The sequence below is a fragment of the Carlito syrichta genome, unplaced genomic scaffold (assembly GCF_000164805.1).
Source record: "Carlito syrichta isolate Samal-C Ts95f unplaced genomic scaffold, Tarsius_syrichta-2.0.1 Scaffold289796, whole genome shotgun sequence".
NCBI classification, from domain to species: Eukaryota; Metazoa; Chordata; class Mammalia; order Primates; family Tarsiidae; genus Carlito; species Carlito syrichta.
Genome location: NW_007233892.1, coordinates 442,125 through 461,053, shown reverse-complemented (window position 1 = coordinate 461,053; position 18,929 = coordinate 442,125). Strand labels below are relative to the sequence as shown.

The 18,929-nt window shown below is 34.2% G+C and overlaps 1 protein-coding gene across 4 annotated transcripts in view; it reads right to left on the bottom strand.

The window, feature by feature from the left end:
• Window positions 1-18,929, bottom strand: part of SLIT2 (slit guidance ligand 2) — a 387,750-nt gene that overhangs the window by 102,962 nt on the left and 265,859 nt on the right. For all 4 annotated transcript variants that reach the window (XM_008054352.2, XM_021710555.1, XM_021710556.1 and 1 more), the window contains 2 exons: window positions 4,795-4,866; window positions 4,194-4,265 (listed from right to left, as the gene is read on the bottom strand). In XM_008054352.2, coding sequence (XP_008052543.1) covers window positions 4,194-4,265; window positions 4,795-4,866 — 144 coding nt within the window. The remainder of the gene's footprint in view (window positions 1-4,193; window positions 4,266-4,794; window positions 4,867-18,929) is intronic.

Here is an 18,929-nt window from a genome sequence, read left to right as displayed (position 1 = left end):
TTTGTCATCCAGAGGTGAATTAGATTTGCATCCATACATTCTTTAAAATAAGCATATATTATTTTCAAAAATCAGAAATCAATTCTTTGAGGAATGAAGTAAGTGGAAATTATAATATATAAAGGAAAAAACTGAAATGAGCATCTAAGTAATTAATATATTTGGAAGCAGTACATGATTTTTGTTTGAACTGGAAAAAATAACACTAGAGGGAGGAACAAGAGAGAGAGAACAGTTGTTTCCCCTTTAACATATCAGAGAGAGTTGGGGTATATTACAACATCCAAAGAATATTCTTAAGGGAGTAAGTTGACCTGAGTGCTACTATAGTGTAAAGAGACATTCCATTTGTCTCTTTAGATTCCAGTGGTAAAGCTATAAAACATACAATTTCAATCATACAGAATATGAAATTTTTTAGCAAGGCAAATCGATTATTGAAGAAACAATTTAAAAATCAAAGAACAGAAGAGAAAATTCTATATTGTCAGGAACAAGGCAGAAAGGGATTTAAGAACTGGTAAAGCATGCATAAATACATGTTTTCAGGTCAAGAATAAGAAGAGAAGACATCAGGGGAAATACAAATGAGCAGATTGAGATGGCAGACTATCAGACTATTCAATTCAGTGTCATTAAATTAATTCACTGAACATTGGATATTGTATGCTTACTATGTGCCAACAACTTTGCTTGATTCTAAACCTGGTGCCCAGTTAAATGGAATGCAATGATTATTTTTTTGACTGTCCGTCATTTGTCCAGGTGCCAGGCACTGATATGACTGAAATGAAGAAACCATTTTTAATGAAACCATTTTCAATGAACAATCCAAAAGAGTAATTTTGAGTACTAAAAAAAATTCTCATGATTTCAAATCCATTGCAATTTAGAAAGGATCAAAGATATGTATAAATTGTGGGGAACCTACATTAGAATCAAGGGCGGATAATTTTTTAGGTTGTTCATATGGGACTTTTGCTCAAAGTTTGGTTCAAAAGAAGTCTGGCAAGGAGGTGCTTCATATTTAGGTTGTGATATTTTTAACAGATCATTCTGTTTTCTTTAAAACTGTGTTTAAAGATAATATGCTTACTTGTTAATGAGACAAATAGTTAAATGGTTAAAAAAAATGAGAGGTCACACTACAATGCAGAAAATCTATCTGTATTAGTATATGAACTATCAACCACAAATATATCATAATAAAAAATACTAAACGTGATGGGAATGAAATTTCTCTACATAAAGGCACAGTAATACTGGGGCTGGGTACAGTTATTTTACACAGCAATGAGATCAAAATGTCAGCCAGGAAAATAAGTTGAGAATATGAGAATCCAAAGACCAGCATAGAGAACTCTGGATGGCAGCCAAGGAAAGAGGGCCAAAATCTATTTTTAAAAAAGGGGAAAAGATATATCATCATATAAAAATGTAAAGTGAAAGAAGGCAGTGACAATTTGTGTTAGGAGAGAGAGAAAATTTAAAAAGAAATTGAAAGATAAAAATGAATTCAGCTGAAAAGAAAATATATACATGAGAGATGTGAATAATATCATCCAAATACCAAGAATGACAAAGTGGGTACCTTTGTCATGACTTATACTCAGCATACTATATGCAGAATACAATTATGCTGATAGAGAATATTTTTAATTGTCTCCTGGAACAACAGGGAAATCTTAAGGCAGTTCTTGTAACCTGCTGCTAAAAAGAAGGCTACATATTCTAAATACAGTTTAATCCTTCTGAGTTTCAACAACAGGACAATAAGAGACAGTAACTACCAGCAGCCAGTCTTTGAGTTCTGCCCTTGTTGAAAGCTGGCAGAAGACAGAACTCCTTTTTAAGAGGAAAAAAAATGTCTAACATAGAGACATATAAGATGCCTATCATGAAAAAAGGAGCCATGGGCAGACTTCTTTACTCAACAATGCATACGTTTGAGAATTATAACACTAAGCAATTTTCAGGAAGAGTACAGTAAACAGAAAGCAGAGATGTTATATCTTCATTTTCATTAAAAACCTGTAGTAAGACACAAGATTCTGAGTTGGAATGTTAACAGCAGTCCAAGAAAAGACTGTAAGAAATTTAAGTACTATAAAGAAGTTTTTTACTCTAGATTCCTGTGGAAGCTGGTAGCTAGTAAATGAAAAGAGAAAATTAGAGTAAGTGAATTACAATAGTTTACAATGGGCCAATGGGAAAAATAGATAATGAATGCTTTTCCTCCATATGTCTGCATTAGTTGCACAGATTACTCTCATATTTCAAATCTTCAGGTCTCAGTCTGATATCACCACCTTGGGCAGCCTTTGTTGATCGTTCAATTTAAAATGTCAGCTTCTCTCCAACACAGCATTTCTTACCTTTTGCCCTTTATTTTTATTCATAGTATTCCATCTATAAATAGATAGATTTATTCTGTAAATAGATGGAATACTATGCATATATGCACCGTACATTCCATAAATAGATGGAATACTATGAATATATGCACTGTACATTTTATCTATACTATAAATTTTGCTAGTTAGTCTAGTTTATCAATGGTCTCCTCTATGGGGGAGGAATTTTTGAGGTCTGTTCACTCATGCATCTCCAAAGCCTCCAACAGGACTAAGATACAACAAGGTTTCATACATTTCCCTTACATATAATTGTGGTTAAAAGGCCAAAAGAGCTATTGCAAATATGTGTAATTGTATATTTTATGGAGGAGGAAAATAAATTAAACTTTGGAAGGCCGTCTCAAACTGTGAACACAATCAAGAAAGTGATACAAGTTATAACATATCCGCTTTCTCTAAGATAGCTTAGTTATTTGACTCATTCCCAGGGTATCTGTTTTATAACATCATAGGGCATGATGCAGGTATCCAGGAGCAGAAAATCATTCCTGCTCTTCCATGAACTGCTATGTTTTGACGTGGAAATACCCCAATAACTTTACTCCCTCACTTAAATGCAGGTCCATAAGTAAAGATAATGTTTTTCCTACACCTTTAAAAAAAAAAACAAAACCATGTGTGGGCATGCTCTCATCATGAAGACTGAAATCCCCATTTAGCAAGCATTTCTTGTACATGTGTTGCCATTCTGTTTCCTTTTTGAACCTGACAGTCTGGCCTGAGAGTGGTACATGACTATACTCTGTGTTTTCTGCCAACAACTGTTCCTCTAGTTGTTGGCTTCCTTTAGCCAAAATCCTCCAAACAAACAGAAAACAAAAATGAATTCAAGAAGATACCGCAGCTTAAGTAACAGTTTTCCATTTTCTCTCTTTAAAGAAAACAGTAGTTTCTGAGCACACCAACATAGTAATCAGAACACCCATGTGCTCCGATGAGCACAACGATCTAGTTCCCCCCTTGGTAAGAGTGAAAGCAAATCATTCTACAAACTCCAGGGGTTTATCTGGGTCTCGCACATGTGGATCCTGGCATTCTCACCAGCTACCACTGACCTCTGAAATGTGAAGGAGCGCTGCAGGAATTTTACATCAATAGGAACTTTTCTCTGAGCATCAACTCCTAAAAAATGAAAACATGCCAGTCTCCACTTTCAAACTTCAAAGTTTTCTACAGGAAAATTACTTACTTGGTGGACTTTTGAATATATTTTTGAAGGAATTACAGCCCTTATAAACTTATTTTAGAATTTCCTTAATTTACATAGCTATCTGACTGACTGAAAGTCCTCTTGATATTAAAAAGCTGTCATATTTCTTATCTTTGTTCTTTGAGAGATTAAAGCAGGAAAGTCTTAAGGTTATGAAACGAGGAGTGGAGGGTGTTTCTCACGGGTCATCTTCAACAATTCTCAGCAAGGCTTCACTCAGCGTCATTTTAAAGGGGACTAATATTGTCATCAGACACAAAGGCTATAGACTTTACAAAATAAACATTTTCTCAGTCTTTCAGAAAGAAAACCATTTCATAAGAGGAGCTCTACCTCTTGCTCTCTTAACAGCAAAATTATCCAACCATAAAATATATACCCCTAAAAATTGGCCAATTTCAGTGACACATAGCACTTCTCCATAAGAAAGATGGGATCCATTAATGATTATTATTAATTCACAATTTAGAATTAAAACATGAAAAATTTTTTAAACTCAAATTTTAAAAATGCAGCCACTCTTTATTGTGGGTTCTGTTTTCCTTCTTGACACAGTCAACACTTACAGTGAATTCAGAGAGCGCAGTCCTTGGAAAGCATCTGGTGCAAGTTCAGAGATTTGATTATTGCTCAGGTCGCTAAGATTAGAAATAAGGTTAGGTTAAATAAGATAGAATGTCAGAGAGATTTACTGCAGGAGAAAGCTATATATAGTTTTTACATACTGGTTTTGGACCTATCAGTACATGTATAAAATGCACAACATAAAACATCTGAAGAATACGTAATTTTAAAAAGAATACTTAATTAAAAAAATCACACTTAAAAAAAAAAAACATTTTTATAATCCTAAATAATTATTAAAGATTCCATGTCTTATTTTTGACATGTGCATCCTGGCATTCTCACTGGCTACATTTAATAATTTGCATAATGACTTGACCACATACATTTACATTTGTGTGTGACTCAATATATTAAATTACAGTTTAAAAATTACATAGTTTAGATGTTACGATTAAAATGCTATTATAAAACTAACAATGAGATAATCAGATTATCTAATATTTAAGCTGTCAAGCACTTAAATATTCATACTTAGGTTTCTTTGCATGGTCATGACTTAATTTTTTAAATTACATATATTCTAGAATATTGTTCACTCACATTCTTCTAAGCTTTTTATATGGTGAGAAAGCTCCAGGAGGAATGACTTTGATTGAGTTCTGTTCCAAACGTCTGCAATGAAAAAATTCAGTTTTTAAATGGAAATGTGAATGCTCAGATATGTTTAATTCAAGCTCAGGATTCATGCCAAGAAGTAAAGTTGCTGCTTTTCATAAGCGATATTTTATTTTTCCTCAAAAATGACTATTAAAATTATTTGTGATGCTCTCTAACTTTAGCAAAATTAAGATAAAAAGTAAGGGAATTAGAAAAATAACACAAATACTCAGACTTGTAATATTACAGGTCCACCTTTTTAATTTTTTTTGGAGTCAGAGTCTCACTCTGTGACTCAGGCTGGAGTGTAGTGGCACGCTTATGGCAACTGTAGCCTCAACCTGCTGGGCTCAGGCGATCCTTCTGCCTCAGTCTTCCAAGTAGCTGGAACTACAAGTGTGCACTACCACGCTTGGCTTATTTTTTTATTTATTGTAGAAACGAGGTCTCACTGAGTTGCCCAGGCTGGTCTCAAACCCCTGGGCTCAGAAAATCCTCTCACCTTGGCCTCCCAAATTGCTGGGATTACAGGCTTGAACCACCGCACCCAGCCTCATCAATATTTAAATCTGGACTTTGTACAAGAGAAAACACCTAAAGTGTACATTTTTTGTAACATGAATATAGCTAAGAGAAATATGTAGCTACACTGAAGAGAAGTACTGCATGTCTTAGAGATAACCAAAACCTTCCAGAAAATTACTGTTGAATATTAAATTTTATAAACCTTTCATTTCTTCTACAGAAAGCACAATATAGATTAAAAATAATTGTTATGCTCACAAAATTAATTTTGAAACTTCTTGTGAAGCACCATCTTAAATTCTAAATCCATAAGTGCTATAGATAAATTTTCAATAAGACAGTCTGAACTCTGTTGATTCATTATTTGAGTGTTACACATAAAAACCACTGCAGCAAAATGCATTCAAACACAACTGAAGTATTTTTATACTACACTAAAATCACAGAGTTGAAAATAACTCTGACATCATCTACTCTATGGTCCTGGTAGCAGAAAAAGACAAGGTTTACTTGTAAAAGACACAAAGAAGTAGATCTCATGAAGTCTTCTGGTAAATATTTTAGTACATGTTGCCTTTTAGCCTCTTTTCTCTCCCTATAAATAGCCTTACACACATTTCCCATTCCTTTTTCTTCTGTTCTGCTCTGAATTCCAGAGAGTTGACTCGGAACCATGTATCCTGGGCTCACTTGCCAAGTAGCTTCTGTGAGATTGGGAATGAGAGACACCGGTGGGAGAATGAAGGGTGGGGGAGAGGTCAGGGTATTTCTCCCCTTCTCTGTCTCTGGAGATGTCCACAGCAGTGGTCTCATCTTTCTTCTTAATTTTAGCTCCTGCTGGTGACCACCTCCTTACTTTATGTAACACATTCTTCCATTTTTGAAGCCCTGGGAATGGTGGCCACTTTTTCTCTCTGCCACCTTCCTACAACGTTTAACCCATTTTCCACATTAAACCTATTTTTCAATAGAAAAATAAAAGTCACCTAACATGGGTTCCATATGCCTGCCTGGATTTTAAAAAATATATGCATAGACATAAATAGATAGATATGTACCTATGTATTATATATACATACACATATGTACATATTTAAATATTTATGTATAAATATAATGACTATATATTGACGATATATGTGTAATATACGTTGGTTCATTTTTAATGAATGTTGGTAATAGTTTTCTTTCTTTCTTTTTTTTTTTTTTGAGTCACGGTCTCATTCTGTCACCCAGGCAGGAGTGGAGTGGCAGCTCCCAGTCACTGCAGCCTCGATCTGCTGGGCTCAGGTGATCTTTCTGTCTTGTCCTTCCAAGTAGCTGGAATTTACAGGTGCATGCCACCACACCCAGTAATTTTTTTTTTTTTTTAATTGTAGAGATGAGATCTTGCGAATTTCCCCAGGCTGGTCTTGAAGCCCTGGGCTCAGGCAGTCCTCTCTCCTCGGCTTCCCAAAGGGCTTGGAATTACAGGCATAAACCACTTTGCCAGGCCAGATGTTGGTAATCTCTCTCTCTCTCTCTTTCTCTCTCTCTCTCTCACACACACACAAATTCTTCACTAACATTTAATAAAAATAAAACCAAAATGAATAAAATATCTATAGAAGGTTATGTCAAACTGCCTACATTTTTTTTCTTTTCTGAATCCAAAGCACTTCTCACAAAGCCATGGTTTCTTCACCAGTCTCAGGGCTAATTCTCTGACCTCCTTATCTCTACACGCAATGGGTTTCCTCAAGTTCCACTACTTTCAAACTCACTGTAGTATTTGATATCACTAACAATCCCTCTTCTCATGGATATGACATTATATTCCTCTGGATCTTACTGCACTATTTCTCAATTCTTTCTCATCTCTTCTCTCTCTGAATTTATGGCTTCACCTTCTAATCTCTTAAGTTATTTCCCCCAAGCTTCTATTCACTCCTCTCTCATACAAAAGGTAAAATTATTTGGCTATCACCTGCAATTTTTGTCATTTCTCCTTATGCAAAAGACAGAAGTTTAGGTAGTGTAAAAATATGCAAGGAAGAAAATTAAAATCACTCATAATAATGCACTACTAAGATCAGTAAATTTTAATTTAGTGTTTTTTCCCCTGTATTTTAGTGTATTATTAACAATTTTGGAAGAAATTATATATACCTTTATAATATTCCATTGTCAAAAATGTATCCTATTTCCTTAATCCTTCTCCTTTGTTAGACATTTAGGTTAGTGATAATTTTACAGTATTATTAATAACGCTTAGTTATTTTAATATAACAAAAGTATAGCCTCCTTTTAAATATTTAGTTTTCTTTCATTTTTCTCAGGTATAATTACTTGTGCCTTTCCCTGTATGCTCTTAACTCCTCTGTTTTTATTTTGTTGCATTCTATTCATTTTTCACATATCCCTGCTCACCAGGTTGTTGGCTCCTTATGGGTAGATTTGCCCTAGAAGACAGGAAGTCAACTGTAAAAAATAAAATACAGATTTGGCATCTGCATTATTTATCTAGGTCTTAAGAAACAATACTTTTGTCAAAAGATCTAAATATAGCAAGAGGCATTTATGTCATTTTTTTGTTATTTTGTTGATATTGGAATGCTTTGATTAATGGTTTAGAGAAATGCTTTTACCTTCATTAATTCTTGTGTTAAATTTTAAGAAGTTTAAAATATAAAAACACAAAGAACATTAAAAAACCCATAAAAACACAAAGAAAGCAAGTTTAAATAAAACACTATTGACTGGTTAGAAGACTTTCTTCAAATCCTGGCCCATAAAACACAATTTCTACGTGTTAAAAATATTCTCATGGTCGGGCTTTGTGGCTCAGCCTGTAATCCCGTGCCTTTGGGAGGCTGAGATGAGTGGATTGCCTGAGCCCGCGGGTTCGAGACCCGCCTGGGCAACTTGGCAAGACCTCATCTCTACAATAAATCAAAAACTAGCCGGGCATGGTACCGTGTGCCTGTAGTTCCAGTTACTTGGAAGGCTGAGGCAGAAGGATCGCCAGAGCCCAGCAGGTTGAGGTTGCAGTGGCCGGGAGTGGTCACTGCACTCCAGCCTGGGTGACAGAGTGGGACTCCCACTCAAAAAAAAAAATTCACAATAACATACTGCTATGATGAGAAAAAATTAATAAGTTTTTAATTGAAAAATTAATATTTCTAAGTGATTAGATTTCTTTCAATAATAATGAAAAGCTAGTTCATATATTACTTTTCATAGATATCATTTTAAGTTCTTAATCTAAAGAAACAATGAACATACATTCACTCATTTACTCTACAAATATTTAGTGTCTACTCTGTGAAAAATACTAGGCAACATGATGGGAATTCAATAGTGATTAAAAACAGACATGCTGATACCCTCAAGGAGAGCTCATTAATGAAGCTAATTTCAAAACTAGTCTTTTCAATACAAGTTTTTTTTTGATCTGTATTTAGTATTGAGACTTACAAAATGCCAATAACCTTAACTCACAAATGTGGACAAACTAATTCACTAATTTAATATAAATGATGACCTCCCTTGAAAAATTTAAAATTAATTCATTATTTTAAATTCTCAGAACCTAAAATACTAATAATGATCACTAATTTTTTTCAATGGCATTCAAATATATGTTGCCATGGTAATTTATGTGTTTAATCAACAATGCATTACATTGATATATATCTCTGTTGGAGCAAAGAAAAAGGTTTAGAATAAATGAGTCAATTTTTTAGAAGATGCATATTTATAAAACAAGAATTCCTAATGAAATGCTATTATATTTTTTACACAAAAATAATACTGCAAGCGTAATACAGTGTTGCTGCATGTATCTTCTGTAATGTACCAAGACTTGAACTTTATACTGCAAACTATTTCACTGAAATGAGGTACAACAGAAAGCTAATCAGTAATTTGTACAATAGATCTGCTTATTTTTATTCATTTATTATTTTCAACTTAGTTAAAAAAGTATTTGAAACTGAGTTTATGGTGTTATTAACACTGATTAAGAAGCTATTTGAGTTTTATTGCAATGTCTCAGCAGTTCATTAAAGCAAAACATAATTGTACTCTTCATTCAAAGAGACAAATTCATAAGCAGAAAAATATTCTACCATTGACAGATGTCAAACAATAAATTGCAAAACTTTAAAAAATGTCTGTTGTCTCTTCTTTGGTAGATAAACAATAAACTAAAGTTTACTTTTTGGAAACATTTAGGTCTTTAGGGAAAAAGCCTTTCCCATTTAATTACAAGAATTTTCAAATACATTTGATAAACTAAGAGTCACACTCATCTCAAAGGGTGTCCTTTTTCCTATAAAAAGAGGGAAAAGTATTTAAACTAGATTATAAAAAATAAGGAAGAGAAATATTAGAGTTTTCAGGTAAGGGTTAAAAAAAAGCAAATAAATTTACATTTTATTGCATTGCTGTGCTTTATTAGCATAGATATGCTGAATTGTATAGAGTGTTAATTTGAATCCATTGTTCCATAAAGAACCGAATTAAAAACATTGAGGCTTACAAAAATAGTGTAATGGCTAAGATATATTTGCAAGCCATGGATAAAATCTACCATAATTAAGAGACTTTCAAATGTTAGTCCTTCAGAGAAAATTCAATATTGTAAGTTTCAAAATAAAACTAGATTTACAAAGTGAATAAGGGAAGAAAATCCTATAAGCCACATAATACAAGAGAGACAGAAGTTTTCAGGTTAGAGGAGCATCAGTTTTTTCTCCACAGAATTTATGTAAATAACTCCAAAACATTTTATCACTACGTGTGTGATTCTGTAGACACACACACATTATATACTCATATTATACATATAGAAACACACACAACTGGCTGGGCGCAGTGACTCTTTGGGAGGCCCAGGGAGAGGATTCCCTGAACTCAGGGGTTCGAGCCCAACCAGGTCAACTTGGTGTGACCTCATCTGTATAATAAAAAAAATAAGCCGGGCGTTGTAGCACATGTCTATTGTTCCAGCTACTTGGAAAGCTGAGGCGGAAAGATCACCTGAGCTCAATCGGTTGAGGCTGCGGTGTCCGTGAATGTGCCACTGCACTCCAGCCTGGGCGACAGAGTGAAACTCCAACTCAAAAACAAACAAACAAACAAACAAACAATACAAACAAACCACACACAGACACTGAACCAAAGCAATGGCTGTCACCACTCTCAAAATCAGGAAAAATTTTAGTTACATGCTCAATGATATGAGAAAATGGAGTTTTCTAACTACTGATTTTTAAAAAACCTTCAAAATTATGTTTAGCAAAAAAAAAAAAAAAAAAAAAAAAAATGGACTTCTCCCTAACTCACTCCTGGCCCTACAATTTTTTTCTCTTGCTGTTTAGTTACTATTATTTTATCATATATGTCTTCATTCCTTTAGTGTTCCTAAAGAATGAACTAGAAAAAATATATTTCACTTTCTAATGTCTATTTCAAAGATTATAGAAAATGACAAGTTTGGGAATATTCCTCTGTTGTAATATGAAAGACTCTTAGAACATGTCAATTATGTGTAGGTATATCTTTCACCCCACAAATTCCAGTTCTGTCACTTGTGGCATGATGGGCTCTGTAACATATAAAATAATATGTTAACAGGTCTATACACCATGATTGGGCAATTAAAAAACCTCAACTAGTTCTGAAGATATTTACAACATATTAAACAATATTACTAAGCTTTAAATGACACCTGCAACTCACTAGTGGTCAATTCTTAGATATTATTTTCAATGTTTTAAAATCATAGTATTTAGCCGGGCTCGGTGGCTCAGCCTGTAATCCCGTGCCTTTGGGAGGCTGAGGTGAGTGGATTGCCTGAGCCCGCGGGTTCGAGACCCGCCTGGGCAGCGAGACCTCATCTCTACAATAAATCAAAAAATCAGCCGGGTGTGGTAGCACATGCCTGTAGTTCCGGCTACTCGGAAGGCTGAGGCGGAAGGATCGCCGGAGCCCAGCAGGTCGAGGCTGCGGTGGCCGGGAGCGGCCACTGCACTCGTCTGGGCAACCGAGTGAGACTCCAACTCAAAAAAAAAAAAATAAAATAAATAAAATCATAGTATTTTAACAAATATAAAATAACATCCACATGCCCAATCTTAAATAGCTCCCCAAGAGGCATTTATATGCTTTGTAAATGTATATACATATATATTTTTAAAAGTATGTCATTTATTGATTAAAAGTACAAACTTTGCACCTATACATATTTGGGTTAAACTATGATTAGCTCTGTGGAACATACAAAAGCTATTTTCCTTTTGTGTGTCTCAGTTCCTCATTCTGAAAACTAGGATAATAGAATTTACCACAAAAGTTTTGGTAAAAATAACGTGAGATACAAAGAAAATATATTAATAGTATTTTCGTTCTTATGCAAAAAAACCAGATCGAATGAAAATATAGTGATACATATGTGTATATATGTAATCACAAATACAATATGTAGCATTATGTAATAAAAAGTCTTCAGCATGTATAGTAGTCCCTCTTAACCACAGAGGATATACTTCAAAACCCTCCTGAATATTTGAAACCAGGGATAGTGCCAAACCTTATGTACACTGTTTTTTTTCTATACATACATACCTATGATTTAGTTTAATTTATAAATTAGGCATAATACAAGATGAGCAACAATAGCAAATAATAAAATAGAACAATTATAACAACAGACTATACTTGAAGTAATATGAATGTCGTCTCTCTCTTTCCCTCAAAATATTGTAATATTTTTGGACTATGGTTAAATGTGGGTAACTGAAACCTCGGATAACAAAAGCGCGGATAAAAGGGGATGACTGTATAGTCATACACATGTGCGCGTGCACACACACACACACACACACACACACACACACTCTCTTACAAGTTAGGTAAAGGATGAATGCTGACACACAATCTAATCTCTAGTATAAAACAAATATATAACGTTCCAAATAATGTTTTTAAAGAAATCAACAGTAGTTTTGCAAATAACAAAGTAAGTGTATATTATACAGACACACACACACATACACACCCACACACATACATCACTCACACTGAGGCTGAAAAAAAACATAACTGATCGCAACTTCCATAATCAACATGATTAAAATATAGCACTTTCTTCAATTTGGGGACTGTCTTAAAAACACAAAAAAGTTTTTATAATACCCAGTAAAAGTATGTATTTGGATTGATTGTGTCTGTAATATACAGCCCAGATGCTAATTATACATGGCAATAAAACTGACAGTTCTTTGCATTTTCTCCATCTGCTTTTAATGTAAATGGCAAAAACAGCTGCCACAGAACAGAGCATAGATTTAACAGGGTGAAGGGAGCGGAAGCAGGATGATTCTAGCTTCTGAATCTTAGTATTCAGCACAGTCAATATGAGAGGGTACCCACCGAGAAACCAGAATTATCTTTTAGAGGGCAGGCCCCTTAAATACAGGCTTCCCTCACTAGGCAAGTGTTCTAGGAACCCATCAGCATCAGTGTACCAGCTTAGTGTTGTAAGAGACGGCATTTGGCTTCAGTGAATCTTTTTTTTGAAAATTTTTCAACACGTTTGCCCATTTCCTGATGGGCAATTTATGAGCGCACCTGCCCACACCGCAATGAGTGTTCAGCAGTTTTTGACCAAAAAATGGCATGACCTCCATGCCCTACCCTACCTATTCATCAGACCTTGCCTGAGCGACTTTTTTTTTTTTTTTTTTTGGTTTCCTTGGTGAAAAACGTCCTTGAAGGGAAAAGTTTTGCTGATATGGAAGAGATGAAACAAAAAAAGGCAGAAGCACTAAAAAGGCATCAAAACTGACGAGTTCAAGAACAGCACTGAACAGTGGAAAAAGTTCCTTGATAGGTGTAACTGCATCAGATGAAGAGTACTTTCATGGTGACTGATATTTAAATATGACAGAATAGATACACAATTTCTTACAAAATAAATTATGGGGTTTTGGTGCTTCCCCATCGTCTACTCTCATCATAGGTAACACTTGCCCAATATTTGAAAGCAAGGAAGAAACAATATTCTTTTGATGTTAAGAATTCTCTTGTCTATTACATAATAATTCTAAAGTAAGTATTTTATTTCTGGAATGTTACTTCCAACTTTAGCAGTAAATGTAATATCACTGAAATTCTTCATATGGCCCTACATAAAATGACCCAACATATATTGCCTAAAATATTATTTCTGTTTTATAACTGCAGTCGCCGGAACTTTGTAAAAAATTTTTTTAAAGTTCTTAACAGCTAAGTGAATATTGGCTTCTACAGGGACATATTTTGCATATCATGGGCATTTTTGCCTTCAGACTGTGCCATACTAATTGTTTTTCAGTCATGTCTGTCCTGGGAGGCCGTGGTTTTGAAGTCATTCATTTCTTTAATATTATTTTACTCTTTGTGATGTAATTCTAGAATAGATTCCCCCAAGTGTAAATTCAGTGGAAGTTTTTATAATAATTCCTCTTTTTCTTTTTAGTCATTAAGCATTTATAGCAAGACAAAAATATATGTGTGTACACCCTCTAAATTAGTGTTAAAATCTTTCAATAGCCAGGCTCGGTGGCTCAGCCTGCAATCCTGCGCCTTTGGGAGGCTGAGGTGAGTGGATTGCCTGAGCCCGCGGGTTCGAGACCCGCCTGGGCAGGAGAGACCTCATCTCTACAATAAATCAAAAAATTAGCCGGGTGTGGTAGTGTGCGCTTGTAATTCTGGCTACTCAGAAGGCTGAGGTGGAAGGATCACTGAAGCCCAGCAGGTCGAGGCTGCGGTGGCCGGGAGCGGCCACTGCACTCCAGTCTGGGCAACAGAGTGAGACTCCAATTCAAAAAAAAAAAAAAAAAAAAATCTTTCAAGCAAGTATTCATATGGACACATTCAAATACAGAGATACATTCAATATATGCAATCAAATGATTTATAGTTAGAGGGAAAATGGGCTTAGGCACATGGCACACTGATTTCAGGGGGACAAAGTAAATTCATTGTTATTAGCATTATGTTTTCATACACGCAAATCCACATCCCAATCCCACACACACACCACACACACATACCCATATTCAACCCAAGAAAGGAAAAAAATACTTGGAGGTTCTATTGCTTTGCTTCTTATTAATAACTAAAACCTTTTGGATACACTTACTATCATTTCGGAACTGAGCTATGTCTCAATTAGTTAAACATTTACGTTTTAAAACCATTATGAAAATCATCTCTATAGATTACTTATTTAATATTATTATTCAATAAGTAGATATTTGTTTGCATTCATCACTCCCCTGCATGAAGTTATTGCCCATGTAATCCATCATTGTTTTCCCAAAGTTCAGATAACATTGTGATCACTTGTATAATTTGAACTATGTAAATTTTCAACTCAGTCTTTCCAGGTGATTAATCATACATCTATAATATAGTTGTTGAAAAGCAAATGCTATTTTTATCCATTCTGAGAATAAATAATATTGTGACCATGCCCCAGATGTCTTCATTTATATGTTACAAATCTTATTTTACATTTGAGGGAAGACCTTTATTTTGTTCCTGTAGAAATTCAAGGGGAATCAATCTTATGAGCACTAAAATCATCTCTTGGAATAACTTGCCATCAGTATCTGTGGCTATGCCTGCCTTCATCATTCCTTGAAGAGTCCCATACTATTGCATTTTCAGTGGGCTCTGTTCCTTCAAACCACGCTCCACTCTATGTTGGAGTGATTTTTCTCACAAACAAATCTAATCACGCTACAACCCAGCTCAAAATTTTTCCTTGTACCCTATTTTCACCAGGGCATTCTATTTTGCAAGATTCGGTTTCCATTTTATGTCTTAATGACTGCAAACTTTTACTCTTGTCCAAAAACACTCTACTCTTATCACTTTATCTTTCTACTGTCTTGAAGAGTCTACTAGTTCATTGTTGCAAAATTCATATTCACACCTGAAAATTACTTGACTATCCCAGACAGATCAAAGTAGTCCTTCCCCTGTGTTCTTTGTGCATATTTAGTTTACTACATATATTATTTTTCAAAAATTCTGTTTCTGTAAAGTTTCAGTTATCGGCACTGTAAACATTTTGAAGGCTTGGAATATGTCTTTTCACCCATAATTCTTGATGCATAGTAGAAACTAAAATATTTTTTGAGTGTGTAGTACATTAAAAAATTATTACTTTTCTACATGTCCCTCTTCTGTTGTAATAGTACACATCAGATTCTTTGGACTTTTTTTGTTTTTTTTCTTGAGTTGGAGTCTCACCCTGTTGCCCAGGCTGGAGGCAGTGGCACACTTAAGGCCACCTCAACGTCTACCTGCTGAGTTTTGGCTATCCTTCTGCCTCAGCCTTTCAAGTAGACAGAACTACAGGCACATGCTACCATGCCCAGCTAATTTTTTATTTATTGTAGCGATGAGGTCTTGCCAAGTTGCCTGGGCTGGTCTCGAAACCACAGGCTCAGGAAACCCACTCACCTTAGCCTCCCAAAGTGCTGAGCGACCGAGTCTGGCCGTCTGAACATTTTAGTAGAAACCAGTGGGGTTTCTTCTTTTCCTTACCACTCTAATCTCTGCCCTTGTCATTTTAATATTTATTTTTCTCCAATTCACTTATTTTATTATACTCATTTTAACTTATTTATTAATATTACAAAAGTTTCATTCAGTTTTCTATATTTTTCTCTTAAGAAAAGCATTATAAAGCTTCCCATTTAAGGGATCACACAACTCAAAAAAAGTATATAAAGTATTTGTGTATGTGGGTATACTTATACATATGTCTTAGAGACATAAGATTTTGGAAAGTTAAGTTCAAATAATAAGTTAGGGAAAACAGATACAAATAAAAGATTTTCTTTTTATGAACCCAAAATCTTAATCAAAAAGAGTTTCTCATGATGTAATGATATATGTAGCTTTTTAAAGATAATTATTCTATTTATTCAATGGTAATTAAAGATTGGTTATGTTATGCATATAAAATTGGGAACTCTGCCAAAATAAATATGAAAACACTCGAAGATTAATAGTGAACTCAATAACGGGCAATGAAACAACAAGTGTAATTTAATGTATAAATATATCTTACATAATTTATCTTATGCAATTTTACTGTGGGACTATCAAAGTTGCTGCAAGGAGTACACTGGGTGTGGCCATTGATTACTAAGAATTAACAAGAAATGTGTTTTCTGGAGGGCCATATTGAATAATGAATTGACACTCTGCAGTCTCTAAGAAGCTAAATTTTTATATCTTTTTCTAGGCACTTTTGATGAAATCACGATACAAAAACTTCAGATAATATAATCCAAAAACAAGAAGCAATAAAAATAATGAAGAATAATGCCTACATAAAAAATTTCTTTTATATAAAATGACATTATGACTACTCATCTTACAAAAAATTTTAAAAAGAATCATGGCATTTTGTTTTTATAATCACATGAATGTTAGCACATAATAAGAATTAAATAATATTGGCTTGTATATGTACTTTGATGATAGCTTTATTTTATTTTGATCTAGGATTGTTTAATGACATTTCTAGGCAAAATGATACTATTTGCTAGAAAAAATTTCATTCTCTCATGCTGCACGGCGAATACATATATACATGTGTACAACTGAAGAAAGTAAAAAACTGTATTAAAATTGTAATACTCAATATATACCATAACAAAAGATGAAGACAAGTCATATTTGGCTTCTGCAATTATAAAAGGTGCTCAAAGTGGTTACCGTCAGTGTCCAGACACTTCTAATTATATCTAATATTTCTTAACATCTTTAAAAATGTGTATACTTTTTTTTGGCACCCTTGGTAGTTTCTATGACTGTGAAGATATTTAAAAAATTGAGAATATGTACTATTCTATCTCTATACTCCAGATTGATAGCTCCTTATCTAAAACTAGGTTTATGTTTTCTAAAATTAATAAAAGCATTTTCTATATTATAAACAAATGACAAAGGTTTCTGTTAACCTATAGAGAATATGTAGCTTCCTATATTGTTTCAGTAGGAATAAAGAAAAGTGAAAAGTTTCAAAATACTTTGCAATTTGTAAATACAAAGAATGTGTTACTTATGATAGAAGGTGCTTCTTAAAAAATACTATGTAGATAGTATTTTGTGGCAACATATAGATCATATTTGCAATAGACATAAAATATTGAGAGTATTGCCATATTAGCTAGCCTGAAGAGTACAAAATTCTAAAAATAACAAAACACAAATAATAAAATGCCAAAGGCATGTTATAGGATAGCTAATTCTGTGAATGGTTCTGAACTAACAAAAATACCAGAAATACGTAAAACTGCAAAATGCTAACAAGTGCTTCAGGTGTTAACAAGTAAACTATGAACCAAAATAAAAAAAGAATTGCTCAAATTTTCACTTCTGTAATATTTTCTTAACTTTGCCTATTTTCTATTGCATTTTGTTATCCTTGAGTTGAATATATTATAAGTTTTTTGTTTTTTGTTTTTTTCTGAGTTGTAATCTCACTTTGTCTCCCAGGCTGGAGTGCAGTGGCACACTTATATGGCCACCCCAGCGTTGACCTGCTGGGCTCCAGCAATCTTTCTGACTCAATCTTCCAAGTAGCCAGAACTACAGGTGCACGCTACTCAAGCCTGGCTAATTTTTTAAAAATTTATTGTAGAGATGAGGTCTTGCCAAGTTGCCTGGACTGGTCCCGAACCCACAGGCTCAGGCAATCCACTCGCCTCGGCCTCCCAAAGTGCTGAAATGACAGACTGAGCCACCGAGCCCTGCCTCAGAAGTTTTAAACTACTTTCTCAGTGAAATAACTAAATCACAGACAACTTTCAGAATGGGAGAAAACATCTGCAAACTATGGACCTGACAGGAGACTGGTATCCAGAATTTACAAGGAACTCCCACAACTCACTAAAAACAACAAACAGCCCCATTAAAGCGAGCAAAGTACTTGAATAGACGTTTTTCTAAAGACATACAAATAGTCCACAAGCATATAAAAAATGTTCAACATCACTAATCATCAGAGAAATACAAATTAAACCACAATAAGCTATCTTATACCGGTGAGAACGGCTATTATAAAAAAGTTAAAAAAGTAACATGTTAGTGAGAATATGGAGAAAGGCAACACTTATACACCATTGGTAGAAATATAAATCAGTACAATCTCTCTGGAAAACAGTATGAAGGTATTTCACAGAACTACAATTCAATTCAGTATTCCTAATACTGGTTATTTACCCAAAGGAACAGAGATCATTGTGCAAAAAGACACCTGCACTTATATGTTTATTGCAGCACTATTCACAATAGCAGTTATGAAATCAGCCTGTGTCTATCAATGTACAACTTGATAAAGGATATGCGGTGTATATATGATGAAATACTATTCAACCATAAAGGGAGAAAATTAAGTCTTTTGTAGCAACAAGGATGGAATTAGAAGTCACTATCTTAAATGAAAGAACTGAGAAATATAAATGCATATGTTCACCTAAAAATGGGAGCTAAATAATGGA